At 33.2% G+C, this 16,812-nt stretch overlaps 3 protein-coding genes across 3 annotated transcripts in view; 2 read left to right on the top strand and 1 right to left on the bottom strand.

The window, feature by feature from the left end:
- LOC125837185 (protein DETOXIFICATION 27) overlaps positions 1-16,812 on the top strand; it is a 226,157-nt gene that overhangs the window by 189,221 nt on the left and 20,124 nt on the right. The window lies entirely within an intron of this gene.
- LOC125837186 (lanC-like protein GCL1) lies at positions 1,824-8,274 on the top strand. Its single transcript, XM_049516333.1, has 5 exons — positions 1,824-2,014; positions 2,882-3,072; positions 5,481-5,592; positions 6,668-7,138; positions 7,720-8,274. Exons 1-5 carry the CDS (start codon positions 1,856-1,858, stop codon positions 8,059-8,061), a joined length of 1,275 nt encoding a protein of 424 aa, XP_049372290.1. The 5' UTR covers positions 1,824-1,855; the 3' UTR covers positions 8,062-8,274.
- On the bottom strand, positions 8,179-11,243 carry LOC125836986 (disease resistance protein RPM1-like). Its single transcript, XM_049516124.1, has 2 exons — positions 8,395-11,243; positions 8,179-8,354 (listed from the first exon to the last, which is right to left on the bottom strand). Exon 1 carries the CDS (start codon positions 11,241-11,243, stop codon positions 8,523-8,525), a length of 2,721 nt encoding a protein of 906 aa, XP_049372081.1. The 3' UTR covers positions 8,179-8,354; positions 8,395-8,522.

The raw sequence follows: 16,812 nt of genomic DNA, 5'->3' as shown, positions 1-16,812 counted from the left end.
ACGAGTGTGAAAATAAAAGAAAAACTTTATGCCCAGATGTGTGAATTACCAACTTAGTTCTTTTGTTAACCTAGTACAAAATTTTCAAATTATAATGATATATTAAGATAAAAAGAAACACGTTGACATTATTGATAAAGCTTAGCCATAGTTAGAATAAATAATTATGATAAATTGCAGTAAACTAATGACGTTTGATTTTGTAACTTTGTACCGTTCACACATAGAGAACCTTTTTGTATAAATTAATCCATATATAGTCAGGTCAAAAAATTCATGTTTAATTTGAGTTTAAGAGATTTCAACACATGATTTGGTATCCGTCCTTTATTTTTTATGGAAAAAATCATGAGTAACAATATGGTAGGTACATAATTCTACCAACATGGATTGTGTAGTGTAGGAGACTGTTTCACCCTTAATCAGAGGTCTCGAACTCGAGCCCTGATATAGAAAAAATCATGTTGGAAGTGTCACCCTCGAATGGTGGTGCAGTGTTTGAACTGCTTCATCTTTAACCAGAGAATTAGGGTTCAAGCCTTGAATATGGAAAAAATCATGTTGAAAGTGCCACCCTCAAATGAGTTCTACCGTGCACGATCCGAATTAAAGAATTTAATCAAACTCTAATGTAAACTCCAGATACTGAAAACCAAAAAAAAGGTACATAATTCTAAATGCACCAATAACTCCTTTCAAAACACTTTGTTATATATTTATTATTATGCACAACTTCATCGTATATTTTGACCTTTAAATCATTATCCAAAATTATTATAAAAATATATAAATATCGTATTTTAGCTTTCCAATTTGATCACGTGAAATGCATGATGTACCCCCCATAAAAACATAATCCAAACAGATTCATTTTTTTGTTGCATTAATAGCCACAAAATAAAATATCCCACCTACCCATACTTTTCTCACATGCCTAATTTCAGAATTGTACCCTCAAATTCCCATTTACCAAATAGCCCCCACAACTTTATCATATCCAATAGATCAATATATCGCTCTATCTCCACAGGATAGTGAATTTATCATTATTTCGATTGTGTTATCAGAAGCTCTAGAAAAGTTGAAATAGGAGGGCTTGGTGGGCTTACTATTTAAATATTTTCAATAGTAATTCACTCTGCACTTGACTATCTAATATCGTGAGCACGATTATGAATAAGTATTTCTTTCCGATCTTTTTGTACTAGAAAAAAGACTTCTTAATGCTCCAGTATTTTATTTTACTGTTAATAAAATGATTTATAATCATATAATCTATCACATAAATTAAGACGAATAAACGATCACGTTTAAAGTTTGCTTCTTATCCCATGAGGTTTCTCGTTGATGTCACACAGGTGGCGTGGTGTCATCCTTACCTTCTATCTGTCACTCACAAAGACGGTGCAGGAGTGGAGAAATAGAAATGGTAAAATTATATTATATATTTAAAATTTAAAATATTATTATTATAAAAATTGGTATAATACATAAATTGTCATGTATGATACCACGTAGAATAAATATGTCATTTGTTCAATTTTATATAAGTTTAAATGTCGACTTATACACATTCAAAGTTAACGTGCATAAACATCAGTTGAGGCCAATTAAAAGGGGCGTTTACTTAATTGATGGGACCCACTGCCAACTCTTCTACCTCTTAAACTCTCTCAATAATTTGATTACTCATTATTATCCCTCTGATAAAGTGGCACGTGTCCACCGCATCACCGTGTACCCCTTTTATCTCCTACAATCGCATATACCCGCTTTTCACCACTATAAAAAGGCATCCACGTAACAGAAAATAATTTGAACAATAATAACAATTTTCAGTTCCATTTTCAGAAATATGTCTTCTTCAGTAGTGCAATTAACTGCTTCACAGAAAAACAACAGTGATGATGGAAATGAACGGGTTGATTCTGATCAACATCATCATCCTACGGCTCACAATGTCTCTCACACTTCTGAAACTTTTCTTCAAGCTGCAATCTCTCTCAAAGATCAGGTGAGTTATTATCAGTTGAGATTTGCTTGAAAATTGTAGTTGCTTGCTTATATGAATCGTGTATTGATTTTGCATTAATCAAGCTTAGAAAAACGAGATTCAGTTGTGAATTTGTAGCTAAATAGAGTAATTAATAGAGTTTTTTTTGATAATTTGTTGCTAATGGATCAAGTTTTTTGTGTCAGTATAAGAAAAAACTAGATTCGGTAATTAATTGAATATTTTGGTAATTTGTTGCTCTTTTATCAAGTTTTGTAATAGAACTGCAAGAAAAAACTAGATTTAGTTACGAATTTTGTGCTAACTAGAGTAATTAGTAGGACTTTTTGATAATTTGTTGCGATCAAGTTTTTGTAATATATCCGTACAAGAGAAAACTGGATTCGGTTATGAATTTTGTTGTTAATGTGTTGCTAGATAGAGTAATTAATAGAGTTTTTTTCTCTCGATAATTTGTTGCTAATCGAAGGATTTATTGTTTACTGGCAACTGTGTTTATTGATCATTTGAGCTAATTGTTCGTAAAATATACTGTAATAATGTGTTTGAGTTTGAGTTTGAGATCGGCTATCTTTTGCTAAATATATGTAGCGGATTTTTTTTTTCTCAGCTAATGAAAATTGAGAAATTCTAGTTTTCGTGGTAACTGAACTAAAATCAAGGAGATCGGAGACTTTCTCATTTTATTTTGCCGGAAAATCCGCCGGAATTGTCTTAGTATGGAGAAGTTCGTGCGAACTACTGTATATATCCATTTTCCTGTCGAAAAACGCCGAGAAATAGTTATTTTCCGGTGTAAATTTGCGTACTGTGGGGCGATTTTGGCAACTGAATACTGAATTTTGTGTGATTCTGTGATGAATTCAGGTAGTAGAAATGACATGGAAAGAAAACGGAAGGAGTGCCGGCAGCGTCACAGATCCGACGATGTATACAGGTTTGCTAGGGACGGCGTTTACCTGTTTGAGGTCGTACGAGGCCACCGGTGATCGGAAGGACTTGGAATTGTGCTCGGAGATAGTTGACGCGTGTGCCGACCTTGCACGCACAGTCACGAGGTTCCTACTTTTTCCTCCTTTAATTTTTTAAATCAACTTAATCCTATTACTCAATTGAATGAGTAATTAATTGATGTTAATTGAACTTAAGAACGTTCATTTGCTACTCTGGAACAAAGGAATATCTTTTTAAACTATAAGACTACGTCAAGAGTTGGTGTAGGGCCGATTTATTAGAGAAAATAATAGGGGAAGTGAACAGATACCCATTTAAGTTATGTCTTAGGTTGTAAATTAAAAAAATGCACGTTTAATTACTTCGGAACAACTTTAAATATGCGGTATCTAAAGTTAGTCAAGCTTTTCTAGCTAAAATTCCAACAAAAATGATTTACGAATAGTACTATGAAATGTATGGGAAGGCTGAATACAAAGTTTCTTCTAAGTTTTCAGACTTATTAATGGTGACTAGATAGTGACAAAGCATGCTAGGAAAAAATGTACTCTAATTCCTTGTTTTCTTAGCTTTATATTTTAACGTGTTTCTCTGTGCTGGTCCAAACATGTATTAATGAAGGGAAAATGCTCAAATATGCCATTGAACTTTTAGAAAAGGCTCATTTATGTTATTCGTTAAAAGTTTGGCTCATATATGCCATTGCTGTTAAAGAAAAGGCTCATCCATGCCATTTTTTTACCTCTAGTTTTGCAAAACCATTTCTTTATACCCCAAACATGGTTTAACACTTTTTAATTGGAATTTTTGAATCAAATGTATACTTTTTAAACACCAAGAACACATGAAGAACATAAACACCTCCAAAATTTTCAACATCTTCAATTCTTTACGAAATCATCTCAAATTTCGGCTACACTATTAATTTCTTTTTTTTAAAAAAACAAAAATTCTAAAATCATTTGCAGAGTTCAAAAAATTCACCCATATTTAAAAAATATATTCCAAAAAACGAAAATCAGTCCCAAAATTTCAAAATTTGCTTTGATTCTTGTTTTTAACATTAGATCTTTGTTGACTAGTGTTTTTTGAGTTTATGTTCAAAATTTCAAATGATTTGAAGTTTTGGAGAATCTACCATTCAAGAATGTTCAAGTTTTGAAACTTTGAAGAAATTTCAATTGGGTCTTGTTGAGTTAGGTTGAATTCGAGCTCAAAAGAAATTGAGTTTTGATATCTAGCTCGGAGCGAAACTACTCTTGAAATTTGAGGCGATTCATGAAGAATTGAATAAGTTTGAAATTTGGGAATTATTAATGTTCTTTATGTGTTCTTGGTGTTCTTAAGGGTGTAGAAGCAAAAAATGTACATTTGATCCAAAAACACTAATAGAAAAGTGTTAAACCATGTTTGGTGTGTAAAAAATGGTTTTGCAAAACCGGAGTTAAAAAAAATGGCATGGATGAGCCTTTTCTTTAACAACAATGACATAAATGAGCCAAACTTTTAACGGATGGCATAAATGAGCCTTTTCTAAAAGTTCGATGACATATTTGAGCCTTTTCCCATTAATGAAATGAGAAAGTGCTACTGCTTTCTTTGTCAAAAATTGAATTCTGACGACTGGTTCTTTGATGAGTAAAGTCTATTTTTGTGGTCACGGAGGAAAATTGTAAAAGAGAACAACTGGGTTAGATATAATTTTGTACAGACAAAAGAATCACTTCTTGGATAATAGTATCATGCTAGTTTGGTCTTTGCAAGAACTGTCGCCGTCACTCCCTAGAACTTGAGAATCAGATGCATTTTTGAAAGATATACCTTAAGATATCTCCAAAAGACACATGCTAAAATATTGAAGTATGAGATGTGTAACGTGGAGCAATCAAATCTACACCTTTGTGGAACTCTCCCTCCGCCCCTCTACTGGTCGCGAAGTTTGAGAAGAAAGAAAAACGTTTTTAACTTGTGGTCTAAAATAAATCTGGATATTTGTGTGACTATTAAATGAGATGTGTAACGTGGAGCAATCAAGTCTACACCTTTGTGGAACTCTCCCTCTGTCCCCCTCTCCATTCATGCTACTGGTTGCGAAGTTTCAGAAGAAAGAAGAACGTTTTGAACTCGTGGTCTAAAATAAATCTAGATATTTGTGTGACTATAAAGTCATCTTATTAAAGATAAAATGGAAGAATGAAAGTTGATTTGTTTTTAATATATAGATAAGTCATTATTTTGCGACGAACTAAAATGAAAATTGTATCACATAAATTGGGACAAAGAAAATAGTATAGTACTTATAATAGAATACTGAACGATATGGTACATGTATCATACGCGAGCTTGATCTTTTGATCTTTGGGAACCCACTAGTGATTGAAATTGAATCTAGTTGTGAGTTTGGAGCTATGATTTTAGTGTGTAGAATTCATTTACTTTAAGTCTTTATTTTTGGGTCATTAAATATCTAATAGTTCAAATGTTTCTTATCTTTGTACTTTTTTGGGACCAGACATGTGACTTTTCTGTGTGGAAGAGGAGGGGTCTATGCTCTTGGTGCTGTTGCTGCCAACTATTGTGGGGACCAACACAAACGTGACTTGTATTTGAACCATTTCCTTGAGGTACCAAACACAATCCTATTATGATTTCGTCATTTTTCCTTCGATCGGTGTAAAGATAATTGAGCTTACCAAACATATTTTGTATGAAGTGCTTTTCTTAAAACATATCCATTTGGTATTAATTGACTTCATATGAGTTGCTTCACTAGATATGGGGAGACAGGAAGAGTAAATGGCATGTTACTGTAAATTTTGGGAAGCTAATGTTTAGGGACGGCTCAACATAATTAGAGACCTAAAATCTAAATAAACTTTATCTGTATTTCTTTATTTTTCTTAACTTTTAGATGTAAATTATTACTTAATATCAGCAATAGATCATTTTTGCTCAACTTTGGGATGCCATGTTCATCAGAGAATGCTCTACGTCCTTTAGATAGTTGGGACGATGTAGATGGGATATTTGGGACACTCCTGAAGGTTTCCCTTGCCATAGAGGGATAAACTGAAAATGACAATGTGAAGAGCTATAAATCTGTTGCACTGCAAACTTTATCCTAGTTGTGATGAGTAATTTGTCAAGTAAACCTGAATGGTAGGAGAGACTTCTTTATTTATGTTTATTGGATTGGTAATTTCCAATTGGAGATGATTGGAATTAACATTGTCTGCTCGTAACTGGTTGTTCTCTGCAGCCAGTCATTTTATTTTGAGAGGGGTTAGAAACTGTTAACTTAGAAGATCGTTTCATACAAATGACTTGCACTAGGTAAAGGCCAACATGACCAAATCATACTTGTAAAGGATTTCACAAATTCTAAGGATGGCATATAATGTATAATACTTGTTCTTGGTAATTGCTTAGGGAAAACATTTGACCTGGTGAGGAAGAAAATATTTTCTAGAGACATGCTTGCGTGGTTAGTTATATGCTTGCAAATCAAATGCACTGGAGAAGCCTCAGCATTAGCACTGGTTTATTCTTCCATGTGGAACCACATAATGTAATGGTGATTGCTTCAGCATCTAATGCAAAAATATGTCTCATTATGTTGTTGTCATTGCTTTAGCCTCTACATCATCTACGTCCAGATGCCTCTCCGCTACTGTAATCTGTCTTGTTTATTACTTTCAGGTAGCACAAGAGAGAGCCCTTCCTGTTGGACCTGAAGATGGAGGCTTTGGAATGTCATATGACCTCCTTTATGGACGAGCTGGCTTCTTATGGGCAGCATTGTTTATCAGGAAGTACTTGGGAGTGGAGTCAGTACCAGATGATTATCTTATGCCTGTGGTTGAAGCAATACTAGCAGGAGGGAGAGCAGGGGCATCTGATAACCCCGCATGCCCTCTGATGTATAGATGGCACGGGACAAGGTATTGGGGTGCAGCTCACGGCCTTGCTGGTATTCTGCACGTATTACTTCATTTTCCTCTCTCTCAAGAAGATATTGAAGATGTTAAGGAAACCTTAAGGTACATGATGAGCAATAGGTTTCCCCACAGTGGTAATTATCCTGTCAGTGAAGGGAATCCAAGAGACAAGCTGGTACAATGGTCCCATGGTGCCACAGGCATTACCATTACTATGTGCAAAGTATCTGAGGTTAGTACCTGTTAGATTGAGGCAATGAGCTTTTTCTAGTTATACTTATACCCCGTCCTTATAATCAGTGACATATTCAAAGAAAATAAGAATTAACTACAAAAATGTTAAGCATGTTCTTATTCCCTTTTCCTGTGTTCAATCTGGGATTTTCTGGACTTCTCCAAACCAATATTGGGTTTCTATTAAGGTTCTTATTTGAAAAGTTGGAGAAGCATCCCGTCTCTTGGGCTGCTCGAGCCAGGGATAGAGGTGGATGGATGCAAAGGGGGTCTTAATTAAATTTCCTTGTAAGAAAATTATGCTGTGGACAATATGTGTACATATATCTGTTAAATTCCTTGCATAAAGGGCAGAGTGAGCCATATGAAGGTGATTAAAAATTGTTTTAGGTTGCAAGTTTGAATTTTAAGCGTGGTACTCTTGCATTTTTCTGAATCCTCTTTCTAGAATTTCTGATTCTACTACTATGACCGGGAGAAGGAGAACAAGAAAGAGTATCATATTGTTACAATTTAGTGAACAAAGTAGTGAAGAATGAGGATGAACAATGACTTATATTTTTTTTTCTTCTGCCGCAGGTACTATCTGATGATAGGGAGTTTCGTGGTGCTGCAATAGAAGGTGGAGAGGTAATGTGGAAAAGTGGGTTGGTCGAGAGAGTGGGACTTGCGGATGGTGCATCTGGAAATGCTTACGCGTTCCTTTCCCTGTATCGGCTAACTGGGGAGAGTATATACGAAGAAAGAGCAAAAGCTTTTGCAAGCTGCTTGTATCAAAATGCAAGAACAATCATGAACGAAAGGCATCACAATGAAGCAGATCATTCCTACTCCCTTTTCCAAGGATTAGGTGGTGTTGCTTGTTTCTTGTTCGACTTACTTTCACCGAAGAATTCCAGGTTCCCAGGCTATGAACTTTGAACTGATCTTGTTTTGAGTTTAGAGAGTTTGGCTAACATAAGGGGAAAAAAGAAGGCAAAGTAGTAATTTCATACTGCAAGTTTATATAAGGTCAATCAAAAGGGTGGAAAGTGGAGTAATACTCTCTTGATTCCTGGTGTGACAAAATACTAGTACGCTATTCAAACACGAATCTTGTATATATTTGATGTTTATGTACCACTTTTTAAAGATCTGTTAACGACCCCTTTTGCCTGCTCCTATGCATTCTGCTGCATATTTTGTGTTCTTCTGAATAGCAAGAGTAATATTGCCTCTGAATTCTTCGAATATTAAAGAGAAAACGTGGTGAACTCAGATTATTACATGGTAAATACATATGTTGAACTACAAATAAGCTTAGAAAATATGGTACTTGATCAATAGGACACTGTTTCTCTTCTGTTGCATATCTTATTCCTATCTGCCTTCCATCTTTTCTACTAGTCTTCTACATAAACTCTGGGAACATGAGCAATTTTCCAGTAATCCCCACTTTGACTGCTCTTAAGCTGCACAGTTACTGACAACTTTTTAGAAATTTTTTCAAGTGAAAGATACTGAAGCTTGCTCAAATGCTCAATCCCAAAGGGCAACTCCTCCATTAATCTGCAGTTGCGCAGTTGAAGCTCTTCAAGAAAAGGCATTGCACCCTTTTCCACTTTCATTTGTCTCAGTTTTGTAGAGTTCCAAATACATAGTTTATTCAGTTTCTTGAATCCACCTGCCCTGAACCTCAATTCTTCGCCTTCGTAGGCCAGGTCTAGCACGAGGTTCATAAGGTTGGGCAAATCTTGAAGAATGTCTAGTGCATTGTCCATTAACTTGCTCCATTTTAGAGTAACAGTGGTTAAGGCATGAAGAGTGGTCACCCATTGTGGAAACCTCTCTAAACGACCTTCGAAGATTAATGTTCGAAGGGATGAGTGTGTAGAAGAAAGGGGATAGTGCAAATCAATAATATCACTCACCCCATAAGATGAGATAGTTAGTTGCTGAAGATTTATCAACTTGTCAAGGGAAGAACAAAGATCCCTCCCATGTTTTCTTCTCAGCCTCGCGATGAATAACATTCTTAGTCTTGTTAACTTTCCCAATTCGATCACTGTGGTTGTTGTGGCATTGATAAGATTCACCGCTTCTAAGGACACCAGGGTCCCTATCTTCTTAGGAGCTTTGAAACCATGAAAAAACCCAGCACCACGTCGATAAACGAAGATGTGGCAAAGGTACTGAAGGTTGAGTATCTCAACAGGTAATTTTTCTACCAATGTGTCCCTTAGGTCCAAGAACTCAAGGCTCTCTAGCTTCCCTATTGATCCTGGCAGGTGTTTTATCTTAGTACTCCTCAAGTTTAGAAACTTGAGATGAAACAATTCAAAGACTCCTTCAGGGATTTTCGTCAACGGGGCTTCTGTCAAATCTAACACCTTGAGTAGTTTAAAACTGCCTGATAACAGCTTCTGCAAGAATGAATTAGAGACAGAATCCGATGACCCGAGGGTTATTAGAGAGTGAAGATGCTTAAACTGATCAATGTCTTGTATATCATTAGCCAACTGATCATGGATTACAAGATGTCTGATTTTGTGAGGCTTCCTTGTAGTTTCTTCACCATTAGCTGTAGTTGTTGTGACCCTTTCTGGTGATTTAGAAAGAATGATCTCATACCACAAGTTATGGATGGTGAAGGAGTCTAATCTTCCATTAGAGTACCTGTCAGCAACTTGGATCAAGCTTCTGTTTGCGAGTTCGTTGAGATAGCTATCAGCAACTTGTGCTATTGCTTTATCTTCTCTTTCAAGGACAAATCCTTGTGCTACCAACAGTCGAATCAGTCTCACCTTATCGATGACATAATATTTTGGAAATATGCTCAGATAAGTGAAACAAGACTTGAGATAGAAAGGCAGATCTTGATAACATAGATTGAGTAGCCTTTCGATATGCTCGTCTTTGCTATAACTACCTTGTAGCTTGTCAACAAGGCTGTTATAAAACATCTCCCACGCCTCTGTTCTGTTCCGTTTAGTAGCCAGTGCACCAGCAATCACCAAGATCACCATTGGCAAACCGTTGCATTTTTCTATGATGTCTTTGGAGACTTGAACCAATGATGGAGGACAGAGTAGGCTGCCTGAGAATGCCTTTCTGCAGAAAAGAATCCAAGATTCTTCTTCAGACATAGGGTTCATTTTATAGAAATGACTATGATAACCAGGTTCTAAACAGATGGTATGTATATCAGCATTACGCGATGTGATGATGACCCTACTGCCACAGTTTTCAAAAGGAAACATGCCTTTGAGCGCCCTCCACGAGCGAACACCAGGGACATCATCAAGGACAACAAAGTACCTTGATGACTCAAGGACATCTTGAATGAACTCTGCCAACATGTCGGAATCCATGGCATCAATTGCTCGACGAGATTGGTCATTTTCTGGAGTAATTATACTCCTTAATAGCTCCTTAACAGTAGAAAACCTTGAAACCTCAATCCACACTATACAATTGAAATGCTTCTTCACTGAAGCATCATCATAGACTTTCTTGACCAGGGTGGTTTTCCCTATACCTCTTGCTCCAATTACACAATACAATTTCCACTCCGGATCATTGGAAAGTAGCCAATCAAGAAGCACTGATTTATAATCCTCAACGCCTACAAGATCTGCATCATCGTCAAGAGGTACGTCTTCATGGCTGCTATTACACAATGTATCACCTGTTATAACACCATATTTCTGAAGAAATGTTTTATGTCCTGCAGAAATGACGATGACTCGGGCCTTGATACCTTCCAACAACATCGAAAGGTTATCATTTTGAACTTCAAACTTCTTCTCATACATTAAAGAATGATGATGAGGTTTCTTCCATGTCCATGTTCCCTTTTCTTGAAAATTGCTGCATGTGACAACATGTTTTTCAAGAATGTCTTGAACATCATGTGCAAGATCTTGTACTTGCTTGATCCATAATTGTAACTCATCATCTTCTTCGTCTTCGTTTGCATCGGCTACCCTTGAAAAAGCCTTCATTTTTTCAAATGCATCTCTGATATAAACTATTTCTTCTTGAAAATTTGCAAGAAACTTTTTTCCAGGATGGAGCAAAGCTGAAAGTTTATGTACCAGAAAGGTAACAGCACTCTCTGCCATTTTTTTTTTCGCGCTAAGTATATACTATTACTAGTTTCTTTAGCAAATTTATGCAAGATGATGGTATATGATTAATGGAGTTTGGTGATCAATTTATGTAGATTAAATTTTGAATTTGTGTTTTGATTATTGCAATTTGCAAGGTTAAGAAATATTTTACTGCAAGTTACTATTTTTATATTCATTGTGCTATAATATTAAGCTGACTTTGAGCCCTTTTATGGTTTTAACGTGGCTAGTAATTTGACAATTGATTCGATTGACTACAGGCTGTATACAAACGTGGTTAGGTCAACTTGAATATTTGCAATCAGAATGTATATTATATGCTTCTTTTGTTAAATCTGAGCTAATATGAGTGAGATAATTGAATACGGGCGGAGCTACATGAAGTCTAGGAGGTTCATCCGACAAATGTGTTGTTCATCCTGTATTCTTAAGATACTTAGAACAAAAACTTTCAAGAACTTGACAAGAAATAATAAAGTTTAAAGAGTATTTTCAAAACTAGAAAATAAAACCAATAGTAGACAAAATATAGAATAAGAAACAAATTAGAAACAATACACAAAATGTTTTTTCTCAAAGAAGAAAATCGAGTCCACTGAATGTTCAGTGTCCCCTTAAGGAAATTATTTCTCTCAAGTACCCGAGGTTCATGGAATATATCCTTCCAGGATAGAACGATCTTATTCATCGGTGTATCGGTACCTATAACCACGGTGTCAGCGAACCATTCAACGGCAGTAAAGTACACTTAGTATACTAGTTTTAGTAGTAGTAGAAGAAGTCCAGAAAATTGGTTCTCATAAAATGAGAGGAAATCCCTCTGTTTATAGACAACAAAGGGTAGTGTGAAAAGGCTCTTATTGTATCTTACCGGAAAGGTCACAGACTTTTGGAAAAGTCACAATCTTTCGAAAATGTCATAATCTTTCATAAAAGTCACAATTTTTCATAGAAGTCACAATTCTTCGTAAAAGTTACAACTTTTCATTAAAATCACAATTCTTCATAAAAATTACAACTCTTTGTTTTTCATTCACACCTTTTAAAACCCAACAAAATGTACGTAGTTGATCGTCTTTTGGCATCCCCAATCCCCATCTCCAGAACCCCACCTGCTTCACCTTCGTTCTGAAATAATATTTCTTTGCTTACTTATTAAATGTCAAAAAATAACCAAATTTTAAAATATATTTAGAGAAAAACATTTTCCTTCTTCCAAAATACACCTTTTACTATCTCAAAATAGACATACATGCTGTGAGAAACGTCAAAATGCTTCAATAAATACATTATTAATGGTGTATTTTCTTTTATAATATTTTATATTATATTATGCTCTACATTAAAACATATGTATATATATGTTAATTTTAATAAATTATTTTATTTTTTGTCGTTTTATAATTTAATGCATTAGAATTTTGAAGAATAAGCTAATAATATAATTATAAAGAGAAAGTAGTATATGTGGCAAATTATTAAGAGGCAATATAGAATCCTTATATAAATAAGGACAAATTGAGAATAAATATAAGGTAATGATGCGATTATATCAAATTAATCATTGCATAAATGATTACATATCAATTGATTCGATAATATTATAGGATAAAATTTAAAATAACATATATGTATGGACAAATAACTCTTGCGAAGCAAAGATAATATTTTTTAGTATTTGAAAAGAAAGCAGGAAAAGCAAACACACTATGAGGTGGGATATATTGGGATGGTCAAGCGGTGAGAATGTTGAATAGGTGAGAAGATATAATAAACTTGAAATATCGCTTATGAAACTTGTATTAAAAATATACTTTTTTCATTTTTAATCAACTTAATTTTTTAAATAAAAAATTCTAATCAACCAAACCTAGAAAATTTGAAAATATTTTCTGAAATAAATTTGAAAAGGAGGGAATACTCCAATGGTGACAAAGGAGAGAAATTGTAAGGATATGGTTATTCTTATCTTACCAACTTTCTTGCACTTTATATGGCTGACAACTTACTCATGATTTGTCTAAACTTTATAAAGGGGGTTTGTGGGGAGCGGGGGTGGGGGTGTGAAGTTGCAAGGCTAGCAATGACGAGGGTCTCAATTTCAGGTTTGATTAATTCAGATTTACGCCATATATAAAATTTATAATTTTTTAGTTTTCATTGTTTAAATTCGTATGTTCTAACTAAAAGTGGAGAAATTTCATTCAACCTGATAATAGTCATTTTCTCAATTTTAAAGTACCTTCCTTCCCTTGGTAGACTTAATAGTGAAGGTCAAGGTGTATGTGGTCCAATTTGAGTCATTTAGGGAAGAAAAAAAGATCAAATTGATTAAGACAATTTGTTAAATATTCCATATAAACTAAGTAAAAACCTTACCTATATATTAAGATAAGCTTAGAAAGACTATGTTTGAGTTAGAATTTCAAGATTTTATTTCACAATATTGCAAAGAATTTAGAATATTTGTACCCCTAATTATGCAGCTATTTGACTTGATACAACATTATAGTAAATAAAAAAACAAAATTTTGAAACTTATATCGAAAACAAGTTATAATCATTAAATTTTTTGAACGACTATAAATCATCTCATAAAAGATAAAATAAAAACATAAAATTAAATTACTTTTAAACAAAGAAGTATGATATGATTTTTTTTTGGGAACAAAATATAGAAAGTATGACATAAACTGAAACATTGAAAGTAATATTAGGGGGAATATACCGAGTGGCTATCTTTATCATGTTTTCTTTGTCCGTTTTTTCTACTTAACCATTTGTTTAAAAGTAAAAAAAATCTCAATCGTCCTATCACGATACTGTTATTTTCTCTTTTTAGTTTCAGGCACTTAAATATGCCACGTTTGGCAAGTTCAACATATATTAGTTTATACTCAAATGTCAAACCATTGGTACAGTGTCACGTGTATGTCCACCATTTTCTGTTCCTTTCAAGTAGGACTCATGTAGTCATGTGAAACAAACCGAATTAATTAATACATAAACCTTATATCCATTTGATAATCAAATTATAATAACAACACTTGAATTATAAAGAAACGTATTAATGAAATAACAAGTAACTAAAGATAAAGATAAGAATGAGGATGAGAAGTTAAAACTCTAGAAAGAAGATGAGATGAAAAGACAGTTTCTTCATAATATGCATAACCTTTATGTCTAACCCCTATTCCTATTTAACCAATTGATAATTGGGACTGGATCCCAAATAAAACTCTCTAATATTTTACACGGCCCAATTATCCCATCCAAATCAGCCTCATTCACTACATGGGCATCTCCAACCCTACACTTTATTTTACTCTTTAAATATAAAGTTTTCTATTTTTTCAGACAATCAACTCAAACCTAATTCTCTATTATACTCTCTAAAAAAGAATCTTTTTCTCTCTACTCAATATTTTATTATTATTTCTATTTCATTTTTATTTTCTTATTTCATATATAAATCCTTTATTTTTTTTCCCAATAATTACTTTATATAATTTTCATGTGATATAAATTTTATTTTTTCAAAATTTTTATTTAATATAAAATTTTATTTTATTCTAAATTTTTAAATAACATAAATTGCAAGAAAATATTATATATTATACAAATTAATGGACAAATTCAAATAAACGTGAAATATAATTACATAAATACTCAATTTTTGAAATTATTACGTTGTGCCCATAAATACTCTATTAATGCATTAAGGAGTTCAAAATGAACATTTTTGTCCTTTATTTTTTTTATATCTAGCTAAAAATTGTTCAAACCGGAGATTTTCATCTACCACCATTTCTGTCGTTGGAGTTGGAGCCTCTACGACATCTTGAATTGGTGCATTAGGATCACGTTCATCCTCAATTATCATGTTGTGCAGTATAATACATGTAGTCATTATATCATGTAGCATTTCCTTTCTCAAAAAACGTGACGGTCTTGTAATAATTGCAAAACGTGATTGCAAAACTCCAAATGCACGTTCAACATCTTTTCGGCATGATTCTTGTTTTATCACGAATTAATTATTATGTTATGTATTGTATTTTTATCTTGTATTTAAATTATCATATTATGTATTGTATTTTCAAACTAAAATTTTCATCTTATCATTTTAATTTTGTGTATTCTTTATAGTGAAAATTAATAGTAAAATCAAATTATATTATTGACGAAAATTAGAAAAAATTAAAATACTATTAATTCGGGATGAAAGTAGTATATATTAAATAATATATTTTTTAAAATATTATATTATATTTAAAAAGAATTGTGAATATTAGATATTTAATTAATGACATTATATGTAAAATAATATGTTAATTAGAAGTAATAGAAATAATAATAAAATAATCAAAAAGTGAAATAGAGAGTGCGAATAGTAGTTCTCCAAATTTGGAGAACTACTATTCACCTCTCTATATATGAAGAATAGAGAGTGATATGAAAATGGGTTAGAGTGTCCATTCTCTATTTTACTCTCCAAATATAGAGAATGGAGAGTAAAATAGAGGTGGTTGGAGATGGTCTAACACATAAGCCCGTACAAAGTCGACTTGATTCACAGCATCATGTTCTTTGAAGAGTAGCTCGAACACTTAGAGCAGTTCACTTAGTTAAGGAGCCGGGTCGGATTGAATATGAACGGGTCAAAATAGACTAGATAAAAATAAATAAAAATCTGTGATTAGCTTATATTTATTTAATAAAGATAGAAAATGGTTAATCGAGATGAATGATGTGGATATCCATATTATTTATGGTTTTAAAAATAGTCAAGTGAGAACATAAGCTAAAAATTAAAATAAACTTAGACTTCAAAAAAAAAAACGAAACTCGTGAAAAATAACGAGCAGACAAATGAGTATTGATAACATCAATATCCAATTTAATTTGTAGTTAGTCCATTTTTAAATAGTCAGTTATCCAACTCATATTTAATGAATTGGATTAGATGGTTTACTTGTTTTTTTAACCATTTTGTCAACCCTAATGTAACGTCCAGTTGAGTCCTTTATGAAAACAAATAAATTCAAATTGATTAAGACTATTTGCTAAATAATCCATATAAACTAAGTAAAACCATATAATATAAGCTTAGAAAAATCACGTTGACTTTAGAATTTCAAGATTTTAGTTCACAATTTTGCAAAGAATTTACAATATTTGTATCACTAATGTAGTTCCCCAGTCACACGAAGGCGGAATTCAGTATTTAAAATATGTGGATTCGATTTTTAAGATTTTTAGTATTGCATTCATATTTTAAAATTATGGGTTCAGACTATCTCTTTATTGCAATATTAATGATTATATATTGATTTTTCTGTTATACCATTAATATTAAAGTATTACTGGAAAAAAAGAAAGAAGAATCTCATTCGTTTCATCGCATCACTTTTTTTTTGTATGGGCGTAGTTAAAGGCAGAAGGGGTTCATCTTGATGAATAGAAAGTCTCACATACGTGAATGAATAGAATTTTGGGATCCTTATAATGGTTCAGATATCTCTTCCCTTTGAGCTAATTTTTGGGACGTAAGTTAGGA

Source organism: Solanum verrucosum, unplaced genomic scaffold (assembly GCF_900185275.1).
Source record: "Solanum verrucosum unplaced genomic scaffold, falcon-dt-bn FXZP01000165.1, whole genome shotgun sequence".
NCBI lineage: Eukaryota > Viridiplantae > Streptophyta > Magnoliopsida > Solanales > Solanaceae > Solanum > Solanum verrucosum.
This window is presented reverse-complemented; position numbering and strand designations above follow the sequence as displayed.